This window comes from Symphalangus syndactylus, chromosome 10 (assembly GCF_028878055.3).
Source record: "Symphalangus syndactylus isolate Jambi chromosome 10, NHGRI_mSymSyn1-v2.1_pri, whole genome shotgun sequence".
NCBI lineage: Eukaryota > Metazoa > Chordata > Mammalia > Primates > Hylobatidae > Symphalangus > Symphalangus syndactylus.
In genome coordinates, this window is record NC_072432.2 from 51,144,173 (window position 1) to 51,165,183 (window position 21,011).

The window sequence follows — 21,011 nt, forward strand, 5'->3', positions numbered from 1 at the left end:
TGTAAAAAGCTGATTCTTTTTTTAAATTTTTATTTATTTATTTTAATATTTATTTATTTATTTATTTTTGAGATGGAGTCTTGCTCTGTCACCAAGGCAGGAGTGCAGTGGTGCAATATTGGCTCACTGCAGCCTCCGTCCCCTGGGTTCAAGCAAGTCTCCTGCCTCAGCCCCCCAGTAGCTGGGATTACAGGTGTGCACTACCATGCCTGGCTAATTTTTGTATTTTTAGTAGAGATGGGGTTTTGCCACGTTGGCCAGGCTGGCCTCAAATTCCTGACCTCAAGTGATCTGCCTGCCCTGGCCTCCCAAAGTGCTGGGATTACAGGTGTAAGCCACCGTGCCCAGCCAATTTTTTTTTTTTTTTTTGAGACCTGCTTGCTGTGTTGCCCAGGCTGGAGTGTAGCGATGCAATCTCAACTCCCTGCAACCTTCACCTCCTCCCCAGTTCAAGCAATTCTCATGCCTCAGCCTCCCAAGGAGCTGGGATTACAGACATGCACCACCACACTCAGCTAATTTTTGTATTTTTGGTAGAGATTAGGTTTTGCCATGTTGTCCAGGCTGGTCTCGAACTCCGAGCCTCAAGCAATCTGCCTGCCTTGGCCTCCCAAAATGCTGAGATTACAGGCCTGAGCCACCATGCCTGGCCTAAAAAGCTGATTCTTGATCCTTGGCCCATACTATCTGAATCAGAATATTTGAGGTCAGAGCCTGGTAATATGCATTTTAACGTCATTCCCCACTTAATTCTTATGGCGTCCAGAGAGCTTCCTCTGAGAAGTATTGTTCAATCTACTCTACATTAAAGGCCATAAAAGCCCTCTGTAGAGAGAAATAGAAACATGCAGGGCCCTCCTCTTTAATAAACATTGATTTTAAAATCCTTCCTAATCATTAGAATTTGTTCCCAGTTTATTGCGGATCTGAGCATATCCTGGGAAATGGCTGAGTTCTGAAGGTCAGTGGCCCTTATGCCCTCTGAGATGGTCAGGATTGCTGATGGGCCCATCCCAGCTAGCCCTGGTTTGCTAACTAATCATCTTCCGGTTCATCAAACAGGAATCAGAACCTCAGGGCCAGGAGCGGTGGCTCACGTGGGTAATCCCAGCACTTTGGGAAGCCAAGGTAGGTGGATAACTTGAGGTCAAGAGTTCAAGACCAGTCTGGCCAATATGGTGAAACCCTGTCTCTACTAAAAATACAAATACAAAAGTTAGCTGGGCATGATGGTGGGTGCCTGTAATCCCAGGTACTCGGGAGGCTTAGGCAGGAGAATTGCTTGAACCTTGGAGACAGAGGTTGCAGCGAGCCAAGATTGTGCCATTGCACTCCAGCCTGGGCAACAGAGCGAGACTATGTCTCAAAAAAAAGAAAAAAAAAAAAAAAAAAGAACCTCAGAAGCCTAAGTGGTGTTCAGAACCATCTTCCAGGATAGTGGGGACTGTGGTTTTTCTGGGGCCAACCTCAGATCACCACTTGTCTTCCCAACTCTACCCCAAAACTCTGTCTAACATTTCATACCAGATGCAAGGTTTCTTTTCTTCCTTGAGACAGGATCTTGCTCTGTCACCCAAGCTAGAGTGCAATGGTGCCATCGTAGCTCTCTGCAGCCTTAATCTCCGGGGCTCAAGCAATCCTCCCACCTCAGCCTCCCAAGTACCTGGGACTACAGGCATGCAACCGCCACATCTGGCTATTTTATTTATTTATTTATTTCGAGATGGAGTCTCTGTTGCCCAGGATGGAGTGCAGTGGCGTGATCTCGGCTCACTGCAACCTCCACTTCCCGGGTTCAAGTGATTCTCCTGCCTCAGCTTCCTGAGTAGCAAGGACGACAGGCATGTGCCACCATGCTGAGCTACTTTTGTTTTGTATTTTTAGTAGAGACACGGTTTCACCATGTTGACCAGGCTGGTCTCAAACTCCTGACCTCAAATGATCCACCTGCCTCAGCCTCCCAAAGTGCTGGGATTGCAGGCATAAGCCACTGCACCCAGCCTAATTATAAAATTTTTTAGTAGAGACGAGGTCTCATCATGTTGCCCAGACTGGTCTTGAACTCCTGGGCTCAAGCCATCCGCCCACCTCAGCCTCTCAAAATGTTAGGATTACAGGCGTGAGTTACCGAAACTGGCCCTCATTTAGTCTTAATTACCTCCTTAAAGGCCTTATCTTCAAATATAATTACATTAGGGGTTAGGGCTTCAACAGATGAATTTTGAGGGGGCACAATTCAGTCCTTAACAGCAGCTATGTGTGGCATGTTGCTGCTTTGTAGCTTTTCTTTTGGAGAATTATGAACTCCAAGTATACTTTTCGAATCTGTAATCATTGAACTTACAAGTATTATTATTATTTAGAGATGGGGCATTTTTATGTGACCCAGGCTGACCTTGAACTCCTGAGCTCAATCACTTCTCCTGCCTCAGCCTCTTGAGTAGCCGGGACTACAGATGTGCACCACTGCTCCCAGCTTACAACTTTTTTTTTTTTTTGAGACAGTCTTGCTCTGTCGCCAGGCTGGAGTGCAGTGGCACGATCTTGGCTCACTGCAACCTCCGCCTCCCAGGTTCAAGCGATTCCCCTGCCTCACCCTCCTGAGTTGCTGGTGAGAGGTGACAACGTGCTAGCTGCCCTCGCTTACTCTTGGCGCCTCCTTGGCCTTGGCGTCCGCCCTGGTCACGCTGGAGGAGCCCTTCTGTCCGCCGCTGCGCTGTGAGGGCCCCTCTCTGGGAATGGCCGAGGCCGGAGCCGGCTCCCTCTGCTCGCGGGGAAGTGTGAAGAGAGACGCGCAGGTGTGAGCCGGGGTTGTGCCCGGCGCTACCTAGCCGGCGTGGGTTCTGGGTGGGTGCAGGCTCGGCTGGCCCCGCACTCGGTGTGGCCAGCCAGGGCCTGCTGGGCTTGATCGGGGGATGAGCTCCCTCTGGGCAGCCGGAGTGCCCAGGCTGGGTGACGCAAAGTCCCAGCAAGTGCCAGTGAGACTTGAAGCCGGCTGGGCTTCTGGGACGGGTGAGGACTTGGAGAACTTTTCTGTCTAGCTAAAGGATTGTAAATGCACCAGTCAGCACTCTGTGTCTAGCTAGAGAATTGTGGACGCACCAATCGGCACTCTGTGTCTAGCTAGAGGTTTGTGAATGCACCAATCACCACTCTGTGTCTAGCTCAAGGTTTGTAAATGCACCAATCAGCACCCTGTCAAAACGGACCAATCAGCTCTCTGTAAAGTGGGCCAATCAGCTGTCTGTAAAATGGGCCAATCGGCTCTCTGTAAAATGGACCAATCAGCTCTCTGTAAAATTGACCAATCAGCAGGATGTGGGTGGGGTCAGATAAGGGAATAAAGGCAGGCAGAGCCAGCAGTGGCTATTTGTTTGGGTCGTCTTCTGTCATTTGGGAGCTCTGGTCTTTTGATCTTTGCAATAAATTTTGTTATTGTTTCCTTTTTGGGTCTGTGCCACGTTTATGAGCTGTAACACTTACCATGACGGTCTTGCAGCTTCACTCCTGAGGCCAGCCACATCACGAACCCACTGGAAGGAAGGAACAACTCCAGTTGCGCAGCTTTTAAGAGATACCGTGAGGGTTTGCGGCTTCATTCAGCGAGACCAAGAACCCACAGCTTCCGGACACAGTGGGACTGCAGGTGCGCACCACCACACCCAGCTAATTTTTATATTTTTTAGTAGATACGGGGTTTCATCATGTTGTGCAGGATGGTCTCAGTCTCTTGACCTCGTGATCCACTGGCCTTGGCCTCCCAAAGTGCTGGGATTACAGGCGTGAGCCAAGCCACCAGGCCTGGCCACTTACAACATTTTTATAAACAATATATATATATTTTTTTTCTTTTTTTTGAGACGGAGTCTGGCTCTGTCACCCAGGCTGGAGTGCAGTGGCGTGATCTCGGCTCACTGCAAGCTCCGCCTCCCCGGTTTCCGCCATTCTCCTGCCTCAGTCTCTCTGAGTAGCTGGGACTACAGGCGCCCGCCACCACGACCGGCTAATTTTTTTGTATTTTTAGCAGAAGTGGGGTTTCACGGTGGTCTCGATCTCCTGACCTCATGATCCGCCCGCCTCGGCTTCCCAAAGTGCTGGGATTACAAGCGTGAGCCACCGCGCCCAGCCTATAAACAATATTTTAAAGCAACAAATCTCCCTTTCTTCATGGAAGAAATGTGAAAATTCTTGAGGCTTTGTTTTCTTGTGAAAATAGCACACAAGGAAAGATGCATAAACATAAATGTACAGTTTAACAAATTATAAGAAGGCAACTATCTCTTTAGCTGCTAACCAGGTTAAGAAATAGAACACTGTCGGCAAGTCAGAAGCCACCAAGTACCTTCCAAATCACAACCTCCTGTCTCTCTTCAAAGGTAACCACTGTCTTGTCTTTCATGATATTCACCCCATGATATTCACTGTTCTTTATTTTTTTAATTACACTGTTTGGCATACAGGGTCCTCAGTGAAAGAAATAAAGATTCCATATGATTATGGAGCTCAAATTCTAACAATAGATGATGATCAAAACAATGACCATAAACTATAGGACGTTAGAAGGCGATAAGTGCTGAAATAGATTAGAGCAGGGTAAGGGGGTTGTCAGCCCAGGTGTCAGAAGTAGCAGTTTTGAAAAGTGTACTTGGCAAAGCCTTGACGGAGGTGGACAAGTTATCTGGATGTTTGGAAGATAGATGTTCAGTAATAGGAACAGCTAAGGTAAAAGCAAGGTGGTGGCATATTAGTTTCCCAAGGTACCACGCTGGGGGATTCACAATGGAAGTTTGTTCTCTCCCAGTCCTGGAAGCTGCAAGTCTGAGATCAATGTGTCAGCAGTATTGGTGCTTTTTTGGAGGCTCTGAAGAGAGTCTGTTCGTTCTTTTATTTTTGAGGTTCTTATTCTGTTGCCCAGGCTGGAGTTGCAGTGGCACTATCATAGCTCACTGCAGCCTTGATCTCCTGGGCTCAAGAGATCCTCCAGGGGGGAGGGGGGAGGGACAGCATTAGGAGATATACCTAATGCTAAATGACGAGTTAATGGGTGCAGCAAAACAACATGGCACATGGATACATATGTAACAAACCTGCACATTGTGCACATGTACCCTAAAACCTAAAGTATAGTAATAAAAAAAAAAAAAAAGAGATCCTCCTGCCTCAGCCTCCTGAGTAGCTGGGGACTACAGGTGCATACCACCATGCCCGGCTAATTCTTAATTTTTTTGTAAAAGAGATGGGGTTTCACTATGTTGCCCAGGCTGGTCTTGAACTCCTGAGCTCAAACAATCCTCTCGCTTTGGCCTCCCAAAGAGCTGAGATTACAGGCATGAGCCACCACACCTGGAGTAGTACCTTATTTATTTTTATTTTTATTTTTATTTTTTGAGACGGAGTCTTGCTCTGCCCCCCCAGGCTGGAGTGCAGTGGCGCAATCTCGGCTCACTGCAAGCTCCGTCTCCCGGGTTCACGCCATTCTCCTGCCTCAGCCTCCCGAGTAGCTGGGACTACAGGCTCCCACTAACACGCCCGGCTAATTTTTTTTTTTGTATTTTTTTTTTTAGTAGAGATGGGGTTTCACCGTGTTAGCCAGGATAGTCTCGATCTCCGGACCTCGTGATCCGCCCGCCTCGGCCTCCCAAAGTGCTGGGATTACAGGCTTGAGCCACCGCGCCCGGCCAGTACCTTATTTCTTTTACCTTCTGATCCTTGTCAGCAACCCCTAGCATTCCTCGGCTTGTGGACATATTGCCCCAGGCTCTGCCTCTATGGTCACATGGTGTTCTTTATGTGTATCTATGTGTCATAAGTACACCAGCGATTAGATTTAGGGCCTACTTTAAACCTGATTAGATGAGGTCACCTGCAAAGTTGGCCTGATTAGATGGTCATTTGCAAAGACCCTACTTTTAAACAAGGTCACATTCACAGGTATGGGGAGTTAGGACTTCAACATATCTCTTTGGGGGACACAATTCAACCCATAGCAGGCGGGAATATACTGGGCAGGCTTAAGAAAGAGCACGAAGGTCATGGAAGCAAAAGCAGAGCAAGCAACTGAAGAATGGTATGAGTGGAGGTTATAAAAGCTGTGTGTGGCCGGGCGCGGTTGCTCACACTTGTAATCCCAGCACTCTGGGAGGCCGAGGTGGGCGGATCACGAGGTCAGGAAATGGAAACCAACCTGGCTAACACGGTGAAACTCTGTCTCTACTAAAAATACAAAAAATTAGCCGGGCGTGGTGGCGGGCGCCTGTAGTCCCCTCTACTCCGGAGACTGAGGCAGGAGAATGGCGTGAACCCGGGAGGCGGAGCTTGCAGTGAGCCGAGATCGCGCCACTGGACTCTAGCCTGGGCGACAGAGCGAGACTCCGTCTCAAAAATAAATAAATAAAATAAAGCTCTGTGTGTGTGTGTGTGTGTGAGAGAGAGACAGAAGAGATCAGATATGATCTGTGGGTCATTGTGAGGACTTCGGTTGATTTCGCTGAATGAAAAGGGAACCATTGGCGGGGTGCAGTGGCTCATGCCTGTATTCCCAGCACTTTGGGAGGCCGAGGCGGGTGGATCACTTGAAGTCAGTGATTCAAGACCAGCCTGGCCAACATGGTGAAACCCCGTCTCTACTAAAAATACAAAAATCAGCCGGGTGTGGTGGCATGTGCCTGGTAACCCCAGCTACTTGGGAGGCTGAAGCGGGAGAATCACTTGAACCTGGGAGGCAGAGGTTGTGGTGAGCCGAGATTGCACTGCTGCACTCCAGCCTGGACGACAGAGCAAGACTCCATCTCAAAAAAAAAAAAAAAAAAAAAAAAGGAACCACTGCAGGATTTGAGCAGAGCAACACGATCTGGCTTACAATTTGAACAGCTCATTCTGACTGCTGTGTTGAGGGAAATTGTAATGTCTAAGATTTACCTGTCTGTTGCTAGGATATCTAGCATCAGATACATAGCTTGTCAGAGGTAGGTGCAGGGATCCAAACCCAGGCAGTTTGGTAGCAGGGCCCATGCAGCTGACTTCCTCACTGTGCTGTTAGCTATGGCGTGCCTTTATGCTGGCGTTGAAGTCCAGTGTGATTTCAGGCACAATGGACAGGACAGCTTCTCCACTCTCCCTGCTTCTTCGACTCACCAGCTTTAGATTCCAAAACGATGGAGGGAGCCAAGGTCAGGGCAAGAGTCTTAACCAAGCTGGCCAGAGAAAGAGGGGTCTGGCCTTTTTGTAGTGCACATGGTCTCTCCTCTTGCATTTCTGTGTCCTAATCTTGTGGTGTTTTTTTTTTTTAATTTTTTTTTTGTGTGTGTGACAGAATCTCACTCTGTCACCCAGGCTGGACTACAATGGTGTGGTCTTGGTTCACTGCAACCTCCGCCTTCCGGGTTCCAGCAATTCTGCCTCAGCCTCCTGAGTAGCTGGGACTACAGGCGTGTGCCACCACACCCAGCTCATTTTTAGTAGAGATGGGGGGTTTCACTATGTTGATCAGGCTAGTCTCGAACTCCTGACCTCATGATCCACCCACCTCGGCCTCCCAAAGTGTCCGGATTACAGGCACGAGCCACCACGCCCGGCCCCTAATCTTGTTTTATAAGAACACCAGTCATATTGGATTAGGACCCACACCTGTGACCTTATTTTACCCTAATTACCTCTTTGAAAGGCCCTATCTTCAAATAAAGTCACATTCTGAGATACTGGGGGTTAGGATCTCAAACATTAATTTTTGGGACCGGGGATACAAATCTCCCAGTAACAGGAACCATCTTAGAATTCTGCCTACTGCCAGGTATGGTGGCTCACTCCTGTAATCCCAGCAATTTGAGAGGCCGAGGTGGGTGGATCATTTGAGGTCAGGAGTTCAAGACCAGCCTGGCCAACATGGTGAAACCCTGTCTCTACTAAAAATACAAAAATTAGCCCAGTGTGGTGGCGGGCACCTGTAGTCCCAGCTACTCAGGAGGCTGAGGTAGGAGAATTGCTTGAACCCAGGAGGCGGAGGTTGCAGTGAGCCGAAAATGCACCACTGCACTCCAGCGTGAGCAACAGAGTGAGACTGAGTCTCAAAAAAAAAAAAAAAAGCTGCCTATCACACCTACATTTTGGCTAGAGTTGTAAGACCAATACTAGTTTTTTAATGAAACTTACTAGAAAGTCATTAATTGTCACACTCTGCTTGTGGGGTTTCAAGTCTTCTTTTAAAGACTCGCACTTTACAAAATGTAAAGCATTTTCTGGAATTTGATGTATTATTCTGAACATTTCTAGTTTCATGAAATTTTATTTATTTTGAGACCGGGGCTCACTCTATCGCCCATGCTTGACTGCAGAGGCACTATCTTGGCTCACAGCAAATTCTGCCTCTCAGGCTCAAGTGATCCTCCCACCTCAGCCTCCTGAGTAGCTGGGACTACAGGCACGCACCACCACGTTTGGCTAATATATATATATATTTTTACATTTTCTCTAGAGACAAGGGCTCATATTTCCCAGGCAGGTCTCAAACTCCTGGACTTCAGCAATCTGTCTGCCACTACCTCTTAAAAGTGCTAGGATCACAGGAGTGAGCCACTCTGCCTGGCACTACCTGAAATTTAGAATGGAATACCAGATTTAGAAACTGAGTAGACTCTATAAGACTACTTAAATACATTTTAGAGACTTTGCTTAACATTGGGATAGACATAAGCTTGTTCTGGCATTTTAATTTTTAAATGTTATTATTTTATTTTGTCTTTTTTTTTCTACAACTCTTGGTTCTGTGGGGATTTCTGGCATTATTTTATCTGTATTGTTTCATTTCTCAAATATGCAATATATAATTAAAAGCACAGAGATTGCAATGTCTACTAATGAACTGCAGGGGTGTCCTTTGATTTATTGTTGGTAATTTGAAACACAGAAGCTGAGAAAGAATTAAGAATTTGTTTTAGAGGAGCAAGCAGACAAAAAAAATTAAGGAGTAAAATCCTCAGACAGACTTATCATTAGGAGGTCAGTGCTCCAGTGAGAGAAGTTCTGTATTTATTTTTGAGACAGGGTCTCACTCTCAGTCTGTTGACCAGGCTGGAGTACAGTGGCACAATCATGGCTCACTGCAGCCTTGACCTGCTGGGCTCAAGTGATCCTCCCACCTCAGTCTCCCAAAGTGCTGGGATTACAGGTATGAGCCACTGTGCCTGGCAGGTTCAGAATTCTTGAATTTCGTGATTAGACTTTCTATCAGAGCACTCGGCCTCTTGTTCTGGCCTCCACTTCCTCAGGAAGAGTTCAGTTGAATGAGATTTTAAATATTTATTTTTACTTTTAGAGACGGGGCCTTGCTATGTTGCCCAGGCTGAAGTGCAGTGTCTGTTAACAGGCGTGATCATAGACCACCACCTCCTGGAACTCCTGGGCTCAAGCAATCCTCTCGCCTCAGTCTCCTGAGTAGTGGGGATTATAGGTGTTCCATTTATAATATATATATATATATCTATATCTATAGATATATATATATATTTTTTTTTGGAGACAGAGTCTCGCTCTGTTGCCTAGGCTGGAGTGCAGTGGCGCAATCTCCGCGCACTGCAAGCTCCGCCTCCCGGGTTCACGCCATTCTCCTGCCTCAGCCTCTCCGAATAGCTGGGACTACAGGCGCCCACCAACCACGCCCGGCTAATTTTTTTGTATTTTTGGTAGAGACGGGGTTTCACCGTGGGCTCGATCTCCTGACCTCGTGATCCGCCCACCTCGGCCTCCCAAAGTGCTAGGATTACAAGCGTGAGCCACCGCGCCCGGCCAGCCACCGCGCCCGGCCTATAATATATTTTAAAAGCCAATAAAATGTGACCCAGAAATAATATTTATAATTAGAGAGCTTATCTCAGTTTTCTAATTTCTCCTAGTTTCAAACTAATGATATACTCTTCTTATTCTTTTAATTATTTATTTAAAAAAATAGAGAAGGGTTTTACCATGTTGCCCAGCCTAGTCTTGAACTCCTAGGCTCAAGCCATCTGCCCACGTTGGCCTCTCAGAGTGCTGGGATTACAGGTGTGAGCCCCAGCACCCGGCGCAATGATACATTTTTATTTATTTAGAGACAGATACTTGCTCTGTCACCCAGACTGGAGGGCAGTGGTGTGATCTCGGCTCACTGCAACCTCTGCCTCTTGGGCTCAAACGATTCTTGTGTCTCAGCCTCCCAAGTAGCTGGGACTACAGGCACGTGCCACCACACCTGGCTAATTTTTGTATTTTTAGTAGAGACGGGGTTTCACCATGTTTGCCAGGCTGGTCTTGAACCCCTGGCCTCAAGTGATCTACCCACCTCGGCTTCCTAATGTGCCGGGATTACAGGCGTGAGCCAGTTTGCCTGGCCTCAATGATACACTTTTAAAGCAACATTATAAGTCAACATGAAATTGAAACTTCAATTGAACTGAAGCAGGTAAATCCTTTGCTTTAATTAGTACTTTATAGGGTGACGTAACACCCTAAAGGTCTCATGTATTAAGATGTGTAAGGAAATACTTTTTTTTTTCCTATTCTTAGAACTAATGCTTTGTGCTTGCCCGAGGGAGGAATTCAAGTGTAGTTGTCAGGGGCTGAGCTCCCCTGGTATAAGCTGCTCTGTGGCAGATGCAGGTTTGGTGGTGCCAGCCTGAGAACCAGCCAGGGATTCCTACTACTCCAGCTCTGCAGAGGATCTAGGCTGTAAATCACATGCTATATATCTTGGAACAGGATACTGGATTCTGACCTGCTTTGTCTCCCAAGGAACAGGGCACCTGGAGATTGTGACTTCTGCCTCTAAGAAGAGTAGAGAAGTCTACCACTAGCTGCAGCCATTATTGTCTGTTTTGGTCATGCAATAATGTGTCTAAGGTATAGAAACCCACTCTAGAGCAACCAAAATGGGTGAGTGGATGAATGTTTTTGTAAGGATACAGTGGGAGTTTTATGGATACAGGAACTGTGGTCAGGTGAGAGAATCCAGAGAATTTAAAGGAGGTAGCTCAGGAGTAAAACTGACCTGGGTTCAAATCTGGCTCTGCAACTTACTAGTTGTATAATCATAAACAAGTCACTTTTATAGCCCTTTATGTATGTATGCATTTTTTCTTTTTTGAGACAGAGTCTCACTCATTCACCCAGGCTGGAGTGCAGTGGTATGATCTCAGCTCACTGCAACCTCCACCTCCCAGGCTCAAGCGATCCTCCCACCTCAGCCTTCTGAGTAGCTGGAACTACAGGTATGTGCCACCACACCCTGATAATTTCTGTATATTTTGTAGAGACGGGGTTTTGCCATGTTGCTCAGGCTGGTCTTGAACTCCTGAACTCAAGCGATCCACCCACCTTGGCCCCCCAAAGTGCTGGGATTATAGGAATGAGCTGCTGTGCCTGGCCATTTTATAGCCCTTTAAACATTTTCCCCCTTAACTGAACTAGGGAAAGTATTAGTTTCTTCCCCCTTAATCTGTGAGGAACAGATGCCATGTAAAGTGGCTAAGAATGATGGCTAGCATGGAGTAGGTGGCCAGCAATATACTTTAAAAATGACTCCAGTCCTCTAATCCTGGTTCACAGGAGACTCATGGGCCATTCCCAGAAATAGAAAAGATAGAGGAGATGATTTAGGGAGTAGGAGATGAATTACATTTCGGTTATGTTGAAATTTTCATCTGAACAAGATAGTCCAGTAGGAAGTTCCCACAAACTGATATGCATCTAGGAGAGAAGCCAAGGCTGGCTAGAGAATCAGATTTGGGACCCATCCAAGGAGAAATGATAGTTACATTAGTGAGAGCAGAGCTGCTGAGAGTACTGAGGCAGAACAAATGGACTATGGGCAGACATAAATTTAAGGGAGAGAAGAATGAGAGAAGTAAGCAAAGGAGTGGCCAGACAGGTGAGACAATTAGAAACTAGTAGAGAAGGGTGGAGAATATTTAGGGCTGTTATTTGGTGATTTTAAAGTTTTTGCAGATGTGTTGTTTTGTCGTTATCCTAGAATTGGTGTCATTCCTAGAGAGTTTTATAATAGTCTTAGAAAACTGTAAGCTGCATTTGTGATTTACACATTAAGTTAAAAGAAATAATATCACTTTTTGAAATGAGAATGACGATACACATACATATATACATGTATGTCATGAGAAATTATAATATTTGAAAAGGTAGTTGTGAAACTGTTTTCAAATGTGTAATCTAAAACCTTGCCCTAATTATAGTCCTAGGAGAATATGTAGTGCGGTGTGATGAGGATGGCACAAAAATTAGAATAAGGCAGTCTCGGGTTCAAATCCTGTGACCCTTAGAAAAGTTATTCGTGGTTGAGGTGCCTCCATTTTTTCTTCTCTAATATTCCTAAAATCCCACCACTAAATTAATAGTAGCATTTATTGTGTGATAATTAAGTGAGACAATGTATATGAAGTACATTGACCAGTACTCAAAACATAGTAAATGACTGTAAAGTTACCACACTATTATTGTTTCTGTGTTAGGTGTTGATGATTATCTTTTGCATTCCTTCTTGTGCTTCACTGTTAACACTAGGTGGCAGCAATGCTCTCTTAACCAATTAAAAGGATATTTGCTTACTTCCTGGCATAGAAGAGATGGGTGAAGCCTTACCTAATAGGAAGATGTATGTAGGACACCAGCAAAGCAGGGGGGAAAAAGATGAATAGAGATAGCAATAGAGATAGGTATAGAGACATCAACAGAGATAGAGATAGAAATAGAGGGAAAGAGGGAGAGAGAGAGGAAGAAATTGTAGAAAGAATTTGATATTTCAAAAGGATATACTGAAATAGTCATTGTGAGAAAAACCACATCTCTTTTGGACATCCACCTTCTAGAAAATAGTATTATTTTAAAATACATATGGGGAAGTGGCAGATACCATGTATTTTTTTGTGTTGACAATGTTAAGGATCTTAAGTCGTCCTGGATGGCAAATGTCTGTAAAGTGTAATGTGTTTTACTCTTCATTTTAATTTTAGCATTAATCTTAATTATAAAAATATGAGCATTTTCCTCTATATAAAACATTCCTTCTACAATAAGATATTTAGTGGTATCAATTGCTGTCTAATGCTATCTCTTGTTGTGTAACCATTATCCCAAAAGTTGGTAGCTTAAAATGAGGAAATAATGGTTTTTTTTTTTTTAATTGAGGCAGGGTCTCATTCTGCCACTCAGGCTGGAGTGCAGTCGTGATCATGGCTCACAGTAGCCTCAACCTCCTGGGCTCAAGGGATCCTCCTGCCTCAGCCTCTGGAGTAGTTGGGGCTACAGGTATGTGCCACTACATCCAGCTAAGGTTTTTTCTACTTTTTGTAAAGATGGGGTCGCACTATGGTGCCCAGGCTGGTCTTGAACTCCCAGGCTCAAGTGATCCTCCTGTCTCAGCCTGCCATAGTGTTGAGATTACAGGCATGAGCCTCCATGCCCGACTATGATGAACATTTATTATCCTATATTTTCTGAGAGCCAGGAATCCTGGGGTGACTTAGCTGGGTGGTTCTGGCTCAGCATTTCTCATGAAGTTTTAGTCAAGACCTCAGCTGGGGCTAATGTTATCTGAAGGCTTGACTGGGCCTTGAAGAATCTGCTTCCAAGATGGCTTAATCACATGGTTGGTGGCAAAAGGCCTCAATTCCTTATGAATTTCTCCATAAGGCAGCTTGAGTGTCCTTTCAGATGGCAGCCAGTCTCTCCTAGGGTGAGTGACCCAAGAGAGACTGCAAGAAGGAAGCCACAATACCTTTTATGACCTTATCTCAGAAGTCATACACTGTAATGTCCACCATATTTGTTCACAATGAGTCACGTAGGAAATAACTAAATAAAATTGTCAGGAATTTTATGCATATGCTGGAAATGGAGTTCCTGTATAAAGAAATCGCAGGCTTGACCTCTTCCAGTGTGGCCCTGGACCTATTTCTACAACTATAAAAAGAGAACTTACTATGGAACCATGAGGAACTTCCCTTCTAAGGTGGCCTGTCCCCTATCAGGATATAACCTCAAATAACTTCTCTGTCTGTTTTTTCATCTCTAAAATAAAATCACCTAAGAAAGTGCCTTTCAAATTTTTTAGACCCATTGTAAGGGCTGTACATTGAGCCTGAGCGCACACACACATGTGTATGTGTATATATATATGTATATAACAGAAATGAAAGTGCCACAAAACAATACCTTCTTACACTTATTTGTGTGATATACTCTAATTTTATTTGCCATTCTATGCTAACTCATTTTTCAAAATTTAGGCCAAAGGCCAGGCACGGTGGCTCACGCCTGTAATCCCAGCACTCTGGGAGGCCGAGGTGGACGGATCACAAGGTTAGGAGATCCTGGCTAACACGGTGAAACCCTGTCTCTACTAAAAAATACAAAAAAATTAGCTGGGTGTGGTGGCGGGCGCCTGTAGTCCCAGCCACTCGGGAGGCTGAGGCAGGAGAATGGTGTGAACCCAGGAGGCGGAGCTTGCAGTGAGCCAAGATGGCGCCACTGCACTCCAGCCTGGGTGACAGAGGGAGACTCCGTCTCAAAAAAAAAAAAAAGAAATGTAAGCTCGTTTCATTTGACCATAAGGGGTGGCCATCGATGTATTCAAATGAAGAAATACGAAATCACCACAGCGTAATAATGGCTTTAGAAATTGATGCTGTCTTGCTCTGAACACGAACACCTGAAATATCACACGTGGGCTTTGAGCTCACTGCCTTCACCCACTGCAGTGTGAGAACGCTGGCAACAGGGCTTCGGTTCCCCAGATGTCAGCAGCTAGGACTGGGTACCTTTCTTTAAATGGCGCCCCCAAACAAAGTCCAGATCGCTTGGATGCAGCCCCCTACATTGGAAAGCGTCCTTCCCAGGAAAGGTCTGGCTAACAGCCCTCTCTTTGGCTGGGTGGCTGTGTTCCGAGAGGGTGGCCTGCCCCGGCCCCGTCACCAGAGAGCAGACCCCGCGGGGCGCGTCTCCCGGGCCCGGCGTCCTCTCCCTGGCGGGTGGGGCGGGCCCCACAAAGCCCTTTATTGAGGCTCTGGCATGACGCAGAGAGCCCCAGACTCGGCGCGCGCCGCGAGCGGGAAGGAGGCGTGTGCCTGCGGCGCGGCCCCGAGGCGTGTGCGCGGCCATGTACGCTTAGCGCCGCGCGCTCTGCCGTTAGTCCCCCTGCCGCGACCCTCCGAGTCCCTGGAGCCCGGGTAACCAGGCCGCCGGCGCCGGCTCGCGGGGACTCGCCACCCTGGAAGCCGCGCGCCCGCAGCGCGTTTCTGGCGAGTCGGAGGCAGGGTGGGGCCCAGGTGTGGGAAGGAGCTGAGGCTGAAGCCGTTCCCTTCGCCGCGGGCTCTGTGGGCGGCCGAGGCCCCAACCCGTCCTGGGAACCGGTTCCTCCCGGGCCCTGCGCGTCCGGGGAAGGGAAGGGAACTCGCCCCGAATCGGCGTGCAAGGGCGGGGACGCGGGAGTGGTGCTGAGAGTTTTGAATGAGGGAAAACCTGGGAAGGATTGCTCTGCTCAAAGTGCTCGGGCCGGGGCGGGTGGTTCCTGTGCAGGCAGAGCCTTTGGTCGCCCAGCACTGCCACGATCAGACACATTTTGGTACAGCGGTGTTGGAGCTGGTTTGGCAGGCTCAGGCAAGGGCAGAGAGCGTGACACCGAAACTTTGTCTCAGGATGACGAAACTTACTGGCATTTTCTCCTTATTCAGTGGCAAGAAATGAAAAAATGAATTCATGGAAAAATGAAAGAGAACACGGTTTTACATTTGGGGTTCCAGTTCAGTGAACACATATTAAGGACTTTCTGACATTCAGAATTTTTTTTTCTATTATTTGGCTACAAAATATTCACGTGAGAGGCATTAATTAGATGCGTTGCCATCATTTCAGGTAAAGTGAACAGAGTTATCTGTGACATTCCATCAGGCACCTATGTAAGGAAATCGTACCATAATAACTCGCCATGGTGTATGGAGTGCCAAGAAAGAACACAGTGAAAACCATTTTGCGGGGCAGTTGTTATAATGTGTAAGTATTATTATTATTTTTAAATCAGGGTAAGCATTGACTGGGGTGGGGAGTGTCTTTGTTAAATAAAAGGACTGGACACTCTATGCTCCCCATGAGATACTGGGCTATTTTCAGGTATCTGGGTTCTGACTTTTTTTTTTTAGGCAACTGCTTTTATAAGTTAATTATCTTACTTGGTCTTTACAACACAACACTTTCAAGTGAGAAAACTGAGGTTCAGAGAAGTTTGATCAAAGTCACGGTCCTGTAGTAAGGAAATACAAAGGCTAGACTCGGAGTCTTCTTGTTCCAAGCAGCATTTTCTGCTTCCACCCACATCTTTTAAAAAACTTTGTTTAGATACTCCACGTCTACCAAAAAAATGCCCTAGTGTCAGATGTATCTTAACAGAGCACCTAATTAGCTGGTACAAAGGGTCGGTTTTGTATCCTGTATACTTTGGCAGGCAGTGGATGGACAACACATGCTTTCCAATCGAGAAGACCTGGGCTCTAAGCCTGGCCCTGCCCCCAGCTCCCTAAGGCCACCTTCTTCGTACCTTGATCTCTGCATCTGCAAGATGCATACAACAATTGGCTATGCGGTGTGGATTATAAATGAAGTCGTGTATGTAAAGTACTTGCACATTGCCTGTCATCCAGTGAACGCATCGTGAGCACTTGTTGCAACCACACAATAGTTTCACCCTGTGGTATTGTAGTGCAGTCTTTTCCTTAAACGTTTGATTAGGCATCAACTGAATTTGTCTTTTAAACAATGTTCTGTGAAGTAAATGAGGATTCCCTATGGGATTATAAAACCAGAGCTATAGGAAATTCAGAGAAAACTCACTGTTGCATTCTGTTTTAGTTTTATCAGTTTAGTATGTATTTAGACCTTGAACTATGGGCAAGTACCATTATACTAAGTATCATGATTATTATTATTATTATTTTTTTAGATGGAGTCTTGCTCTGTCACCCAGGCTGGAGTGCAGTGGCGCGATCTCAGCTCACTGCAAGCTCCGCCTCCCGGGTTCACGCCATTCTGCTGCTTCAGCCTCCCCAGCAGCTGGGATTACAGGCGCCCGCCGCCAGGCCCGGCTAATTTTTTTGTATTTTTAGTAGAGACAGGGTTTCACCGTGTTAGCCAGGATGGTCTCAATCTCCTGACCTCGTGATCCACCCGCCTCAGCCTCCCAAAGTGCTGAGATTATAGGCGTGAGCCACCATGCCCAGCCTATACTCAGTATCATTATAAACATTATATGAAGATACTCCTGTTTCTGGAGAATGACTTAAAGCACTGATTCCATGGTTTTAGTTATGCAGAATTTTATATCATGAACAATCTCTGTAACACCAGGGCTTTCTCTTTCATTCTCTTAAGAAAGTATTTGATATCATACTATTTATAAGAATAGCCAAGTCAAGAGGAACAGAATGGTAGTAGCGCTCTTTGGAGTTCATTTGCCAAGGTAACTCTACCTGGGGCTTTTTTTGGTTCGGTGTTTTTAAAAGATTGTAAAAACAATACACTAAAAACTTTCTAGCGGTATAGAAGCGTATGAAAGGAAGATAAAAATGCTATCTCTCTCCATTCCCATTCCTGATTCCCATTCAGAGGTAAAATGTCTTGCATGTTTTCTAGAATTTCTGTGGCTACACAAGACACATACACACATGTATACACACACACATGTCTTTTTAACACATGGAATCATATTGAACTGTTTGTACCACAGTTTGTTTAATCAGGCTCTTCTTGATAGATGTTAAGGTGATTTCCATGGTTTTGTTTTTTTTTTTTTTTTCTTGAGACGGAGTTTTGCTCTTGTCACCCAGGCTGAAGTGCAGTGGCGTGATCTCAGCTCACTGCAACCTCTGCCTCCCGGGTTCAAGCGATTCTTCTGCCTCAGCCTCTTGAGTAGCTGGGATTACAAGCGCCCACCACCAGGCGCAGCTAAGTTTTGTATTTTTAGTAGAGACAGAGTTTCTCCATGTTGGCCAGGCTGGTCTTGAACTCCTGACCTCAGATGATCCACCCGCCTCAGCCTCCCAAAATGCTGGGATTACAGGCATGAGCCACTGTGCCCAGCCTCCATGTTTTTTTTTTTTTTTTTTTTTTTAACGAATGACACTTCAACACTTCAATGAACACTCTTACACATTTTTGTGACTTGTTCAAGTACATCTATAATAATTGTAGACTCTAAGTCACTCCTGAAAGTTAGATGATAAAGGATGGGGAAGGTGGAACAGGCAAACAAAGGGGTGGCTGGTGTAATTTGGTCACTTCCCCTGCTTGGGCCAAAGCAGGTCTTTCACTTTCTTCATGCATATGAGGCTGAGCTCATATTGACTGCAGATGAGAAACATGTAGCTGATATTTTTAAATTTCAGAATTAGGTGAAAGAGAACAATTTTTAAAGGTTCATAGTGGTTATTTTGAATTTGTAGTTTGGAATATCATCTCCATTCCCAGATCGCACACTCAAAACCTTAGTCTGTGCCAAGCACCCTGCTCAATGTATGATTATGCCTTTCTTTCCTTCTTTAATATGGCCACATTTTTATGAGCTATAAAAGATTCTGGAGCTCACAGTTCTTATCTACATCCTCTGACATGGAAAGGTTGGATTGACTTCATGGAGGCTGAATCAAAGTTCCTGGTGTAATTTCTAGTCATTGTTCAGTATTATCTCTGTGTTAGTTAATATAAATCTCCCTCTCCTGTCTGGAATTACAACTCTGGAAAATTCTGAACACCTGCCCCCGCCCCGCATAAACCAAAATGTCTAGTGGCAAATGGAACTGAGAATTAATGTCTTCTACATCTCACATAGTAGGTGCTTAATCAATATTTATTGAATGAATTAGTGAATTTTTGCCCCAGACAGGAACCTTGGGATCTTGCACTGCTTGCAAAGACCTGGTACATGAACCTGGCCAATATCAAGTTGCCTTTCTTGGAAGAAATTTCATTTGGTGGTTCTGTGCAGCTCACAAAATGTAACACCATTAAAGATGGACTGCTCCCTTCTGCAGAATGTAAGTTCCTTAAGTTCTGATTTAATAAGTTATAAATTGTGCATGCCATTTGCTTATCAGAGAAATGCTTAAATCTGTGTATTTACACCCATACCTCCTATCTTTGTAGCTCTGTCATCTTGTTTATTATTCAAGCATATGGATTTTGCTGTATGATATTCAGTTTCGACTTAGTTATGCCTGATGAAAAATGTATGTCAGATTGTTTTGTGTATTTTCTTTTTCAGCTATCAAACTCGAAAGGGAGTATGAAGTGAAGCGTCTTTGTAAACTGAAATGTCAAGAAAATACATCTGAGGAAATTCAGATTCTCCTGAGGGAAAGGCCAGCCGGTTTGAGAAGACCTCTTCCATCTAAATGACAGTCAGCTGATGATTGAATCTGTACTCTGTCTCTTGCATCCAAAGGGCATGAAGGTCTCTGGACCTTTCACTATGTAAAGTTCAGGGCAGATATTTGAATGCCCACTGGTGGATGGGCCACTTCCCACAGCTGTGGGTTAGTGGCCAGCTCTGACAGATCTTCTGAGTCCCTGACGTACTGTTGTTCCTTGTGTCACAAGCGACGGCACTGTAAGTAGATGAAAATGCATTTGGAGTTGAGTTGTTTGTGCTATTCATTTTAATTTTTGTAAAATTGCACTAAAAGAAGAGGAAATTTCGTCAGCTGCATTGTTTTCAAAAGACATCTTGAATATGCATCTTTGAGATCCCAAGGAGGGACCAAAAGAAGGCAAGAGAGAAATTCTCTTAAAAATGATAAACCGAAACATTTCATTTGGTTAAGAAAAATAATAGGCTTCATTTTTAATACCTCTCTAGTTTCCAATTTTCTTTTTTTTTATATATATATATATTTATTATACTTTAAGTTCTAGGGTACATGTGCAGAATGTGCAGGTTTGTTACATATGTGTACATGTGCCATGTTGGTGTGCTGCACCCATTAACTCATCATTTACATTAGGTATATCTCTTAATGCTATCCCTTCCCCCTCCCCCCACCCCACAACAGGCCCCAGTGTGTGATGTTCCCCTTCCTGTGTCCATGAGTTCTCATTGTTCAATTCCCACCTATGAGTGAGAGCATGTGGTGTTTGGTTTTTTGTCCTTGGGATAGTTTGCTGAGAATGATGGTTTCCAGCTTCATCCATGTCCCTACAAAGGACATGAACTCATCATTTTTTATGGCTGCATAGTATTCCATGGTGTGTATGTGCCACATTTTCTTAATCCAGTCTATCATTGTTGGACATTTGGATTGGTTCCAAGTCTTTGCTATTGTGAGTAGGGCCGCAATAAACATATGTGTGCATGTGCATTTATAGCAGCATGATTTATAGTCCTTTGGGTATATACCCAGTAATGGGATGGCTGGGTCAAATGGTATTTCTAGTTCTAGATCCCTGAGGAATCGCCACACTGTCTTCCCCAATGGTTGAACTAGTTTACAGTCCCACCAACAGTGTAAAAGTGTTCCTATTTCTCCACATCCTCTCCAGCACCTGTTGTTTCCTGACTTTTTAATGATTGCCATTCTAACTGGTGTGAGATGATATCTCATTGTGGTTTTGATTTGCATTTCTCTGATGGCCAGTGATGATGAGCATTTTTTCATGTGTCTGTTGGCTGCATAAATGTCTTCTTTGGAGAAGTGTCTGTTCATATCCTATCCTTCACCTACTTTTTGATGGGGTTGTTTGTTTTTTTCTTGTAAATTTGTTTGAGTTCTTTGTAGATTCTGGGTATTAGCCGTTTGTCAGATGAGTAGATTGCAAAAATTTTTTCCCATTCTGTAGGTTGCCTGTTCACTCTGATGATACTTTCTTTTGCTGTGCAGAAGCTCTTTAGTTTAGCCATTCCTTCTGAAACTATTCTAATCAATAGAAAAAGAGGGAATCCTTCTTAACTCATTTTATGAGGCCAGCATCATCCTGATACCAAAGCC

At 45.1% G+C, this 21,011-nt stretch overlaps 2 protein-coding genes across 13 annotated transcripts in view; both read left to right on the plus strand.

Annotated features, from left to right (window-relative positions):
• The first annotated feature begins 3,527 nt into the window (after nucleotides 1-3,527).
• Nucleotides 3,528-19,880, plus strand: C10H4orf36 (chromosome 10 C4orf36 homolog). Of its 12 annotated transcripts, XM_055297085.2 has the most exons (6): nucleotides 3,528-3,646; nucleotides 4,287-4,376; nucleotides 11,120-11,237; nucleotides 15,931-16,032; nucleotides 18,910-19,064; nucleotides 19,292-19,880. In XM_055297085.2, exons 4-6 carry the CDS (start codon nucleotides 15,968-15,970, stop codon nucleotides 19,423-19,425), a joined length of 354 nt encoding a protein of 117 aa, XP_055153060.1. In that variant the 5' UTR covers nucleotides 3,528-3,646; nucleotides 4,287-4,376; nucleotides 11,120-11,237; nucleotides 15,931-15,967; the 3' UTR covers nucleotides 19,426-19,880. The 12 variants fall into 12 exon arrangements, with proteins under 12 accessions (XP_055153060.1, XP_055153061.1, XP_063466340.1 ...); XM_055297086.2 differs by lacking the exon at nucleotides 3,528-3,646 and having other exon boundaries at nucleotides 4,184-4,376; XM_063610270.1 differs by lacking the exons at nucleotides 3,528-3,646; nucleotides 4,287-4,376; nucleotides 11,120-11,237 and adding an exon at nucleotides 13,224-13,290.
• Nucleotides 19,500-21,011, plus strand: part of SLC10A6 (solute carrier family 10 member 6) — a 75,143-nt gene continuing 73,631 nt past the window's right edge. The window contains exon 1 of the mRNA XM_063610261.1: nucleotides 19,500-19,636. The gene's annotated coding sequence lies outside the window, so the exon portion shown is untranslated. The remainder of the gene's footprint in view (nucleotides 19,637-21,011) is intronic.

Bases quoted from the DNA above. Each gene is read 5' to 3' on its own strand.
- C10H4orf36 (XM_055297085.2), top strand. From the start codon at position 15,968: ATGGTGTATGGAGTGCCAAGAAAGAACACAGTGAAAACCATTTTGCGG. The intron at 16,033-18,909 runs GTAAGTATTATT...TTTTTGCCCCAG, and splicing joins CGGGGCAGTTGTTATAATGT to ACAGGAACCTTGGGATCTTG. The intron at 19,065-19,291 runs GTAAGTTCCTTA...TTTCTTTTTCAG, and splicing joins ACTGCTCCCTTCTGCAGAAT to CTATCAAACTCGAAAGGGAG.